General features: G+C 36.6%; 1 protein-coding gene across 7 annotated transcripts in view; it reads right to left on the bottom strand.

Moving 5' to 3' along the window:
* Positions 1 to 7,612: 7,612 nt before the first annotated feature.
* Positions 7,613 to 13,944, bottom strand: part of LOC149790198 (dual specificity calcium/calmodulin-dependent 3',5'-cyclic nucleotide phosphodiesterase 1A-like) — a 558,379-nt gene continuing 552,047 nt past the window's right edge. For all 7 annotated transcript variants that reach the window (XM_089972190.1, XM_089972192.1, XM_089972191.1 and 4 more), the window contains one exon: positions 7,613 to 11,462. In XM_089972190.1, coding sequence (XP_089828316.1) covers positions 11,389 to 11,462 — 74 coding nt within the window. In that variant the 3' untranslated portion in view covers positions 7,613 to 11,388. The remainder of the gene's footprint in view (positions 11,463 to 13,944) is intronic.

The following is a 13,944-nucleotide window of genomic DNA, read 5'->3' on the forward strand; positions in this document are numbered from 1 at the left end:
CTATACGAAGTCTGTGAATACCATGAAATCTATAAGAAGTCTCTGAATACCATGACATATATACGAAGCCTGTGAATACCATGAAATCTATGCGAAGTCTGTAAATGCCATGAAATATATACGAAGTCTATAAATACCATCAAATCTATACGAAGTCTATGAATACCATGAAGTCTTTACGAAGTCTTTGAATACCAGGAAATATATGTGAAGTCTGTAAACACCATGAAATCTATATGAAGTCTCTATATACCATGAAATCTATATCAAGCCTATGAATACCATGAAAAGCATGTCCACTCTAGCTGATGGTTTATACGTGTCAATAAACATGAAGATTGACCCTGCGAATCTAACACTCAAGACTACTGGACACCTTAGTACCCATTTTTATTGAAATCCGATTTTGTATATATAAAAACATTGCTGCCAAAACTGTCATCTCATCGTTACCTTAGACTAACTGATATAATTCTTGATAAAGCTTACACACTGGGGGAGGGATGTTGGCAACTGATATAAAAACTGTTTTCTGTAGCAAAGTAGAGACACCACTAAGGTACACATACTTCGTTTACATTTAGTTGGGGCTCCGGGTGGCCGAGTGGTCTAAGGCGCTCGCCTCGACAGATCACAAACATATCACCTCTGTTCGCTTGGGTTTGAATCTTGGGCTCGGTGATTGTTGGTATATGAAAATTCTTGCCAATTCCCGTGGGTTGGTGGTTTTTTTGCGGAGCTTTCCCGGGTTCTTCCGCAAATTAAATATACTGCCCTTCGATACAAATCTTTTATTGAACTAACCATTGGGTTTGAGAGTAGAAAGTTCGGGTCTTTGCGAATCGTGGCATTTAAGACTTCAGACATGTTGGGTATAACGTACTTCAGGGTATAAGTGCATGTATTTGATATAAAGAAATGACCTGAGTGTATGCATGTAAGCCGTTTTTTTTGTTAAACGACCAATACAAATAAACGTATTTTCTTTGTTAATTCATAGTGATACTTTTAAATAAATTCAGTAGGTAATTAAACGGGTCATACATATAAAGGTCACACTCGAGGCAGCGTTACGTAAATTTGATTTTTTTAAAAAATATTTGATTTAAATGTTCGTAAGTTTTAAAATCTTTGTATTTTTAAATTGTATTATATGTCAAAATATTCTAGTACTGTTTACTAGGAACTCGTACTCTTTCCAGAAAATAATCTGACATTGACTATTCATTTCTGTAAACACATAAAGCTGACCTGGTTCCCGACCTTAATTTCATTTAGTAACAGTCACGTCAACAATTTTTTTATAATTTATTTTTATTGTGGGATAAAAAGGTTGAGATCTAGGCTGTGTTGGATACGTGACCTCGACTTGCTTTTAGTGAAGTAAACAACTTTTAATCTCTGAGTAACGGAGTAAAAGGATTGGTTCTTATCAAGGACATACAGGAGCTAGGTAATTGTTTATACCATCGTTTTAGAGAAATAATCGCAGTTGGGCTTCTAAACACTGAGACGTAAAAGGTGTTTCTTTTGTTGTGTCATTTTGGGAATTACATTTTCATGTTTATTTAAATTATTTGGATTCAAAAGGATTAATTCGTTTCTCTGGAAATAGTTTGAGTGCTCATACAGAATTCTTGAACAAAAACATTTCTTAAAAATTCTATTCGCGTTTCAAACACCGGATTACTTGTGTTTCTACAAGGAACTGTATACCATAATACAATACAGGATACAACATACGTCATCGCCTTCCATCTTGGATTCTTCATCGGTGCTCTAACTTAAAATCATTAGAACATTTCATTATTAGGATTTCAACATTTTTATTCGTAGATTATTCTTGGATTATTTTTGGATTTGAATCTTAAAACCGTAAGTTCTTATTTTTTCCTTTTTACAATATTTTCCAGGGAAATAAATAATTTGTTAAGTTTGTTCAAAGCTTGCTGTTTTCACTCATTCTTGTGTTACTGTTTATTCGAGCCTAAACACGTAACATGAGATCAGTTTATTTTCTTAGCTGCTTTAGGAAACAGGCTAACGCATTTAATTGTACTATAGAGCTATCGGAAACAGACTATATCATATAAATGTACTGAACAGCTATCAGAAACAGACTATAGCATATAATGGTTCTATACTGCTATCGGAAACAGACTGTCGCATATACATATACTATACTGCTATCGGAAACAGACCATAATAATAATAATAATAATAATAATAATAATAATAATAATAATAATAATGATGATGATGATGACTTTGTAAAGCGCCTAATCTTTAGAAGCTCTAAGCGCTTTACAACATTAGACAACACCTATAAGATATTAAAAACATATAATGATATGATTACAAAAACAGACACCATGAAATTAGAAAACATAAAAAACATGCTGAGAATATTTAAGGTAGGAAACATTATTAGGTCTTGAAGTTTGTTCTTGCAGTCAAAATAAGTGAGTTTTGATAGCACTCTTGAATGGGATCACTGTGTCGTTGTGTCTAAGTTCAGTGGGCAACTCATTCCACGTTGCTGGCTCCTGTATGCAAAAGAACGCTGTCCATATGACTTTGTTTTCATAGTGGGAATAATGAGTATACGATTGTCAGAAGAGGAGCGTAAGTATGTTGCTGGTGTGTACACATGAGTGAGGTCGGATAGGTATGTTGTACTAGAGTCCGACAGTGAAACGTAGCACAGAGAACAAATTTTGTGTTTAATTCTGGATCGAATGGATATCCAGTGTAGGGTACAGAGCAGCGGAGAGGTGCTCTGGTCGTGGTACTCTAAGTATGATCCGAACAGCTGTGTTTTGAACTTTTTGAAGTTTCTGGATTAGATATTGAGATGAACCAGACATAATTGAGTTACAATAGTCCAGTCTTGAAAGTACTAATGAACACACAAGTATTTTAGTGGCATCAGCTGAAACATATTTGCGAACTGAGCTGATGCGTTTCAGCTCAAGATATGCAGCCTTGAATATGTTCATAACATGTTGATGCAATGTGAGAGTACTGCCCAGAGTAACACCTAGGTTTCGTACTGTTTGTGTGAATTTAATGTTGGTGTTGCTGATATTTATTGTTTGGGGTCAAGGATGTGAATGAGAACGTCTTTGTGTTGTGATCAGAATGGCTTCAGGTTTATCATCATTTATCTGCAGTTTGTTACATGTCATCCATGATTTCTCATCAGATATGCACCTCTCTACACCTTGGATGGTAGCATCAACTTCAGTTGGGTGACTAGATTTGTATATTTGGGTGTCATCAGTGTACAATTGGTGAGACACTGGATGATGATCTATGACACTTGAAAGCGACTGAGGGTATATAATGAAGAGAACAGGTCCGAGAACAGACCTCTGTGGAACACCACAACATATATCAACTGGGTTGGAGTGTATTCCATTTGCAGATACAATTTGTGTCCTGTTGACCAAGTAGGACTTGAACCACAGTAAGGCTGTATCATGAATGCCAAATACATGCTGGAGAAAGTGAAGTAATATATCATGGTCCATTGTGTCAAATGATGCAGACAAATCAAGGATGGTGAGGACCGTAAACTTTCCGCTGTCCAAAACAGAGAGAATATCATTAACTACATTTACAAGAGTAGTTTCAGTACTGTGGCAAGGGCGATATGCAGATTGTACATTGCTGAAAAGACTGTTTGAATTCAGCTTGGATAGAACAACCTTTTCTAAATCGTTATGGTTTAGTGTTGGTTTCTTCAGCAGAGGCTTTACAATCGCAGTTTTGAAAAATGATGGGAATTCCCCGGATGAGAGAGAGGTATTAATAACATCAGTTAGTGAAGGCAATACTGGATCTAAGCACTCAAGCAGCAGGGATGTTGGAATTGGATCAATTTCACATGACTTTGGCGCACTCTTCATCAACATTGTTCGTACGAAATCCATAAAGACAGGTTCAAATGCTGCTAATGGTTGCCGCTAAAATTATATATCCCAACTGTATGGTGACGACGAGTCCATTGAAATTGTGGTGTCAAGCTTATCTCTAATAGTTTGTACTTTGTCACTGAAGAAAAATGGAAACATGTCCGGAAGGTCGACTGGAGAGAAGGTATTTGGAAGTGGTGTAGATTTGTTCCTTGACATTAACTTGTTAGTAATCTCGAAGAGCTCTTTGCAGCTGGAACTTTCCATGATCTTAGCAGTGTAGTGGGCTGATTTCGCTGCATGGACTATATTTGTGACATTCTTCTTAGCGGCTTCATATATTTGCTTATGAATAGTGAGTCTGGTGGAAAGACAAAGCCTCTCAGCTTTACGGCGGTCTCTTTTAGCAGTGCGAAGCTGGTCCCTAACACTGCTATACCATGGAGAACACTTTTGAATTGATACTCTGCACTTGGTAGCTGGGGCATATTTATCGAGCAATGAACGCAGGCAGTTGTCGAGTTGTTCTGCTGTAGGAGGTAAGCAAGTTGTTAGGTTTGCTTGGTTGTAGTGCATTAGTTTGGTTCTGTTTATCATACAGAGGTTTCTCTTAGTAGCAGATAAAGGTGGAGGGTTAGGGACTGATACGTCAAGATGGCATATAAGGCAGAGGTGATACAAGGTCATGGGATACCAGGGAGGACCGTAGAATATTAACATCAGGTCTAGGAAGAATCCAGTCTAAAATGTGACCATGTTTATGGGTGGGTTGGTTAACTGACCTTTTGAGGTTGAAAACATTTATTGAATCTAGGAGTTTTGATGTGTTTGGGTTTCCGGGACAGTCAAAGTGAAAGTTGAAATCTCCAAGTATAATCAGGTTGCCATCTATCGAATTTCCATACTTCAGGAGATTCGGAAACTGCTCCAAAAAGAGAAATTCAACCAGCTTGTTTTTTCTACTAGGAGGAGGGCGGTATAGGCAGAAAAAATGGACTGACCTTTGCTGCATTGTGAGTGTGGTTCGGACTAGTTCAAACGAAGTGTGGTCCAAATTGAATGTTTTGGAGTGGTTAAGACATTTGATCATGGAGTTCTTTGTGATGGCAGCAATTCCATCTACGCGAGAGTTACGGGGAAACGACTTGATGAAGTAACCAGCGGGTGTTAGATCCGTACACTTGAGCTCATCGCCTGATGTTTTAGCCATGTTTCTGTCAGGAAAAAGACGTCAATATTTTGGTTGTTGATACAATTAACTATTTCTGTGCGCTTTGCCGGTGGTCCTACTGACTGGGCATTGAATAATGCAATACGAAGAGGTGTATCTTGGATAGTTGACACAAAGGTTGATGAATTAATAGGGTTTTGAATTAGGTTTTTTAAATTAACGGTCGAGTTCGTTGTTTTTTAAATTGCTGAGCCGAACTATTGGGGATAACTGGAATTCTTCTTCCTGTTCTACGCCGGGCAGCTTTGAAACAACGTTTTTATTTTCGCTTCTGTTTACATTTAGGTAATGATGAATGTAGTCCCAGTTCGTTTAGTCTAGAGCACAATGTAGTGTGGAGAGCCAAGGAGTGATCATTTAAAGAAATTAATGAGGGTCCATCATAGCATAAACTGGATGACCGGCGAGTATCACGTGATGGCGGTTTGTTCAAAACCAGTGGAGCAAGACAGCTGAGAAAAAGTCTAGTTATTCTCATTTCCAAAACAAGGAGATGAAGAAACACATATGAATTGAACAGCCAATACATAATGAACACAATAACGTAGATGAAGACAGGCAACATGCACAAATATCATGAAAACAGCACTAAAAAACGGAACAGCTGCTTCAAACCGGTTAAGCGATAGCGGCCATCTTGTTTATCAAAATCGGTACATATAATGGTTCTATACTGCTATCGGAAACATACTATAACATATACTGGTATTATACTGTTGTTGGAAACACACTATAGCATATAAATGTACAATACAGATATTGGAAACAGACTATAGCATATAAATATGCTATACTGCTATCGGAAACGTGCTATAGCATATAATGGTGTTATAATGCTATCGGAAACAGACTATAACATATAATGGTACTATACTGCTATTGAAAGTAGACTATAGCATATACAATACAGCTTACGAAAACAGACTATATCATATAAATGTACAATACAGGTATCGGAAACAGACTATAGCATATACATATAATATACTGCTATCGGAAACATACTATAGCATATAAACATACATTACAGCTATCGGAAACAGCCTATAGCATATATATGTACAATACAGCTATCGGAAACAGACTATAGCATATAAAAGTATTATATTGCTATCGGAAATATTTCTTGATTCTTAGTGAAAATTTTAAATGAATTCAGTAGGTCATTTTGCTAGTATGAATTGACACTCTTTTGTACGTTGTTACAGACGAGGAAGAAGAAAGAAAAAAAATGCGAAGCTTGAATGGATATACTGAATGAAACACAATGATGGGGCAAAACCCGAGGTATTCCAAATGGCGAACCGCACACTTTTGAATGATGTTTTTCATTATGTGTCATAGTTGTCATGTTGCTCTCTTGCAAACACTTTAAAAGGAGGCATTATTCGAACGTCACCAAGGCTGTACAATTTAAAACGCGTGTGTGTGCGTGTGTGTGTGTGTGTGCGTGTGTATCGCAACGCGTTTTAAATTGTGCATTCTTGGTGGCGTTCGTATAGTGCCTCTTGAAAGTGTTTGCAAAATTACTTTATACGTGCAATACTCAACGACAAATGATACACTCTCTGGAGGAGAAAAAAACCCATAAAACACTTCTAATTAAATATAGCAAATGACAAACGGTACACTCTCTGGAGGGGAAAAAAATCATAAAACACTTCTAATTAAATATAGCAAACGACAAACGGTACACTCTCTGGAGGGAGAAAAAAATCATAAAACACTTCTAATTAAATATAGCAATCGACAAATGGTACACTCTGTGGAGAGAAAAAACCCCACCATAAAACACTTCTAATTAAATACAGCAAGAAACTGTTTAAAGTGACAACTTTAACTAACGTTACAATCGTGTTTGGAAATGATGGGTAAATGGGGTTTTGAATAGTGTTGATTGTAAATCGAAATTGAGTGACACTTGAAAATTTGATACAGCTTTTGCTACCGAACTAGACTGCAAGGTTGTTAAGGCCACACACAACGTTAACCGTGTGAATCAAGAAATAAAGAAAATAAAAATAATCGACCTTTTTGAATACATGTACGTATTTACTTCATTCTTGAATTATAAATATATTGTATTGTCACGAGTGGTCACCATTTCGTGATATACTGCCGTGTATCTACTAAAGAAACGTACATAGTCTATATTTATTCAATGCTTGTACCTGTGATATAAACATAGCCCTAAATAAGTTCAATAGTTTCACTCAGAAGTTTCTCGCTGAATACAGTATTCAGAATTTAGAGACAACGCATTCCTGATTTCGTTCGCCGATAATGCGTCACACTTCCGGTCCTCGTAAGACGGCAGATAATTAGCGTCTGCCATTTTAGTGAAACCACAGAATCTTCGTATATTTTTCCCATGATGCACAGCGCCCATAAGTCCGCGGATGGGAGCGCCTTCTCCCCACCCCCATTTTCCACTGTAATGTCTAAGTAATTATCAAAGACACAATTTGGTTGTCAATCACTTTATTGATCTTTGGATAAGTATAGTTGTAACAAAACGAAACAGGCTTACAAGTAATGAAAACAAATTTGAAAAACAATGTTATTAATGCGAAATAATATACATCGGTATAATCTGTAATGCATAGTATGGATAGTAAAAGATACCTTGGTTTGAGTATTACTCTCAACTACATGGATGTAATAACATATATACATAGTCATCTCACATACATTGTTATATTGAAACTTTATACATCAACAATGTGAGAATTGTAAGTGATTATATATATATATATATATATATATATATATATATATATATATATATATATATATATATATATATATGTTCAGCACTACATAGCCAGGATTGTGCTGATGTGTCGTTAAATCATATGCGTTTATACTAATTACAAATTTACACACTACCCTTTGTGTTTATACAACGCAGTTTTAGAATCGTGTATGCTAGGATCGTTTGATCTTTACCATAAACGCAGATCAGTTAGTTTCCTAATAGTTTTGAAGACAAATATGCGGCATCTGTTGTGGGGTTAAAATAGGCTTCAGTAATATTTATCGTGTTTACACTGAACGCATATGAACGAGGACAAGCGTTCTCAACACTAACTACAAACCAGCGTTGATAAAATGTTACAAATTAAATATACATTTTCTCGCTTGTCCCTTTATCTTTCTTTTGATTTTTTAAATATTTTTTTAAATGTAAATTGGTGTGCAGAGAATATGTTCTCATCATTAGTTGTCTTTATTGGACCTTCTCGAAAATATCTTATTTATACAGTCGAATAATTCATGTTCCAGAGTAGAGTTTCCGAATGCATATATATGTGAAGGTGTGGCTAACAAACAAGCATACATTATCCTATACATGGAGTAGAACAGCAGCGTAAAAGTCTAGACTGAAAGTGAGAAATCTCAGTAGGAGATTGTTCGGCAACACGCCATACTAGTAAATAATCACTGTTAATTTACTGAATCTTCGTTTATTGGAAGACCATACGATTAAACAAAATATTCCTAACATGGAGCGTTTTCGCGATTTCGCATGAACAGGGAAGTGTTTTCAAAAATATATATATTTTTTTTCATTTGAGATCTCCCTATAGATAGTGAAACTTTCATACGAACTCGGACTCCGCTACACTTCTGTGGTTAGACTGGTAAGTTATTTGACTAAATCAGTCTGGCATTATAATGTTATATGTGCATTCGATTGGTCAGTTACTTGACGAAATCCGTCTGCATTAAAATGTTATCTGTGCCTGCGATCGGTCAGTTATTTGACTAAATCAGTCTGGCATTAGAATATTATCTGTGCAACGATCGGTAAGTTTCCAATCTCTTTACTTGATCATCCAGTGAAAAAGGCAGAACCGATATCATCCGACTGTAAATTTCGAATACTCTCTCTTTACATTATTGAATTTAGACAATTGCAGAAGTAAAGTCATGAGTTAGTTCGTAAGATGTAGAGCTTGTTTAGCGGTAATTCTGAAATAGCAGCGATGTCCCTTTCTTTGTTTATTGTTTTTTTCCCCAGTGTGAAATTCTGTCATCGCAATTAGCCCTTTTAAACATGTGATAGTGGATGATGAATACAGATTAATAAATTGCTAACAACGAAACGTTACATATCGTTAAAGAAATAGCACGATCTATTTCGTCACCCATTGAAAGCTTTCTCTGAAAAGCAATGACTGGGTACCAGCCATAATCTGCCGCTATGGCACTGTAGAGGTCATGATCTCCCACAATGAAATGGTACGGGGCATGACCTCCACATGACCTCCCACAATGACAGGGTACGGAGCATGAACTCCCACAGTGATAGGGTACGGGGCATGACCTATCACAGTGATAGGGTACGGGGCATGACCTCTCACGGTGATATGGTACGGGGCATGACCATCCCACATCGATTGGGAACGGGCCATGATCTCCTGCAATATGAGGTGATACGCCATGACCATCCACAATGACAAGAAAATTGTTAAGTTACATATCTTGCATGAACAGAACTGAGATATTAAGGAAGTGATGCCAGATGTAATAGCAAGCACTATTCATGACTAATATGTACATGCATTTAAATAATAAAGTCATCAAACTGGACTAAATATCACAGTAACGCGATTTCCACGAAGTAATAATACTAATTATCATAATACATTTTGGAACGTGTTGTCCTTCACCTCAACTGCTATATATATAATTTCCCCATGGAAAACAGCTAAAACAGACCGTACTAATATTTTCCTTTACAATTTAACCTGTAATAAATAATTGTTTTATACACATCTTGCTCGATGTGTGGTAATATGCGACGATATTCTATCGTAAGCCTGGAGACGAGTGCAGTAAAAGACAAAACACTACTGTTTATAGCATTATATAATACCCTCCCGGAATTAATGCGGGGAACTAAAAGAAAACGTTTTATCTACTGTGTAACATGCGTGAATGCCTTCTAAAATATCGTATATTGATTCTTCTATATAAAAATGTGTTACTTTTTGTCAGGCTTCAAGAGTACCGATGTGGACAATTCAAGACATTAAGGCATGATACCTCAGGATTCCAACCGTTTCGTTTCCTGCCGACGGAGACTGATTTGCCTTTGACAATGTTGACTACTCGATAGCCAATATGTATGTACAGGAAACTATGACTTTGTCTCTTGAAACACTGCCCTCTGTCGGCTGCTCCTATTACCCTGAGTATACATGCTAATGGAGTAATATTACAGTATTTATACCCATTTCTTTTTGTAACATGGCGACACTACAAAACTGATTACACATTTGGTTAAATGAGTATAGATTTGGTTAGATCCTACAAACTAATTTGCACAAGCGGTTTGAACGTTCTAAGTATCCCAATCGTATCAAGAATCCTTCGGTGTGACATTCTATGCATTTCCAATCGTACTGACAATCTTTTGGTGTCGTAATCTAAGTATTCCTGGCCGTATTGATAATTTAAAATTTTATTTCACGGACAAACCATTTTAGAATTTGCTGGGCTGCCATAACAGACGTATGTTATATAGCATATTGAGTTTAGAGTTTTTCAACTATTCTATTCCATTAAGCCAAATATTTCTCACACGGAGAATACTACTGCTGATAGCAATACGAATGTCCAACGTGACAAATCTTGCTTCCAACATCAATACGAATGTCCAACGTGACAAATCTTGCTTCCAACATCAATAAGAATTTTTAACGTGACAAATCTTGCTTCCAACATCAACACGAATTTTAAACGTAACAAATCTTGCTTCCAACAATAATATGAATTTTTTAAATGGAAATGACTGCTTCCAATTGTAATATGAATTTTCGACGTGGAAAAGACTGCTTCCAACAGTAATATGACCTTAAGTGCATTTAGAAAACAATACACGTACTCTCTGATACGTACAATGAGCTAACGGTCATGTGGCATTTACATCTATAGGTAAATCCGCACGAAGAAATGAACATATATAAGACTGACCCTATTTTTATAAGGTAAATACGATTGTTTCATTCCCAGTCTAGGAATAACATCAGTACTCTGCATTATTTCCTTTCATCTTACGTACATTCTCCTGTGATTCCCATTCTATGCCCTCATTCAGCAATTGCACCAGACAAAGTCAAAGTAGACGTTAAAGAGTATTCACAAGCTCATTTTCCTCCTTTTCGTCGTAAAACTGTGTTCAATAAATAGTCAGCATATCACACTGGATAAGTATGTACATAGTGATTGATTTTATTGTTTTTTCGGCGATTGATCCATTTGAGACGTCTTCTCACAGTCTTCCTTTCTTTTCCTTTCCTCAGCGTCTGTAAAAGTAAATAAGAAATATTGTTTCGATTCAATAAAAACAGTCAACATTATCAGAGTTTCGCTTAAAGATAGACACAGAGTACTTCCCACCAAGACTTAATAATACATCAATAATACATCCACTGGATTTAGTTCTCTCTATTTAATCGTTTGCGGAAGTCAATTAATATAATTCTAGGCCTCATTTTCTGAAACGTTATAAGAACGAAGCTCCCCGAATATAAGGGGGCGCTCACCAGATAATGTCCTTTTGAGAGAGTGACTTATGTAAGGTGAAGTAGTTCGTATTTAAAACATGCACAATGGAGAGAATGTTGGCATACCTCTATGCTACATTAATGTAATGTGGATGATATTTCTTTTGGATATTGTACTTTTGGAAATTTTACATCATTTAAGCACACTGCTAACTAAAATGTCTGCTCCCTTGTGTTAAAAAATCAGCCTGAACTAGTCTAAAGTACACTATACATAGCAGCAATTAAAATAGGGAAAATGAATTTTGACAGACTAGACAATACCAGCTTCTGAAAGTGCAATGAATGAATTACCAACTATATAAAATGTAAAAAAGTTATCAGCTCTTTTTTATACAATTTACCTCTGAAGTTCAGGAAGTGAAAATGACCAAGTAGAGCTAGCACTTTTTTGAAAGGTGCACATCTGAAGTAAGGCCAAGCTGTATACTCTATAACCCATAGTACACCCATCAATCATACACCAAAATAAAGGGAATTAAAGGTTCTTTACATTATACCTATGATATACAAGGTCTTTTTTAAATAGCCATTATAACCAGTGAGGAAAGCCGGGGACATTCTTTCCTTTAAAATCCTAACCCATGCTAAATACGAAACTGTAGAGCGCCACCTAAATCTCGAACACTGGACACGTTCCTTGAAGCACATCAACGTCACGGAAAGGCTTGTTAACAGTAGAATCAAGTTAATAAGATCTTTTACTAAATGTCTCACATCTCATCATACCCTTATTCTAAATGAAGTGAATGAAAATATCATCAACATATCCAGATCTTCAGACACAGGCCAGGGGCATCCGTAACATTTTGCTGGGGTGGGTGGATAGTACACATGTATTTAGCCATTAAAATGTACCAATGTATGCTAAAACGTGTTTAGAGGTAAAATCCGGAGGAGGGGTGGTCAAGTGCTACCCCATACCCCCCCCCCCTTTGCCCCTATGTGCTGGCGCCCATGACATTATATACAGAGTTTATGACCATTCTAGCTAACCTCTCCTGATAATAAACTGCTCCATTCTTTAATCGCAATATCTTGGCTCTTTCCGCAAGAGTAACAACACCTCCAATTTTTTTTAACGTGGGGAAATGTATCCACAATTTGAACATTGGCCGAAAGTCCGGCCATTGTTTTAAGTAAACAGGCCATAGTTTCACTAAATGTCTCACAATTGTTCATCAAAGTGAGATTTTGCATTTCTCGCTTATAGTGCTTCAGAAACCATTGAGATTTTGTGAGATGTAGACATACTGCAAGCGATAAAAGAACTTTAAGTTTCACAATTGTTCATCTGAAAATCGTTCTATATTTAAAAAATAGAATCGAGGAATTCCTCAGAAATTTTCTCAGAGATAATACATTAACAAATTTTGGAGAATGATGATTAGACCGTATTTTCACAATTTCTGTTAAATCCCATTTCTTAATTTCAGTGTTTGGAAAAAAATTGTTTATGGATAATTAAAGAGCTGGTTTTTCTACTAAAATATATTTTGTTCTCAAAGTTCAACTTTAATTTGTGGTACGGAAAATAATCATGATGTGTATCATATCATAACTTGTGTATCGCGATAAATATTGTATCTTGTCAGTGGTAATTGGGGGGACCCGAGTGGCCGAATCACGTTACGGATCACTGCCATCTCACCTCTGTCTGCGCGGGTTGGAGTCTCGGGTATCTGAGAAAGCGTGCCAGTAGCTTCTCGTGGGTCGGTGGTTCTTTCCGTTTTTTTTCGTTTTTGTTCTTCCTCCACCATTAATACTGGCCGAAATGTATAGCCTATCGTGTGCTGAAAAATGGCGTTGAACCCTACAACAACAAGTGGTAATTTGTACATAACATTGCGTTAAAGGGAATTTAACATTAGTCCATGCCTTTAACACAGGGGGCCAGTATGACGCCATAGGGAAAAGTAATGTTACAACATCCATTTGATTCACGGTATGGGCCTGCATGGTGTCATGTGCAAAAGGGAATGTAAACAACATCTGTAATAAGAAGTATGGGTTCAAAGGAAAAATGTAGTGTAAAATATTCACTAACAAAAGTGTAAGTGTAGGATTTAAAATTAGGGGGATGCTAAATAGAAGTCAAACCCTATCTAAAACTTCCCCGCTTTATAAACCTACAAACCGCATTACCTACATACCCAAAGTAGGGTGTAAGGGGAGAAACGGGTAGGAATGCACACAGCAAAACATACTGTCATGTGTATAT

The sequence above is a fragment of the Sinohyriopsis cumingii genome, chromosome 10, assembly GCF_028554795.1.
Source record: "Sinohyriopsis cumingii isolate HCF-2022 chromosome 10, ASM2855479v2, whole genome shotgun sequence".
NCBI lineage: Eukaryota > Metazoa > Mollusca > Bivalvia > Unionida > Unionidae > Sinohyriopsis > Sinohyriopsis cumingii.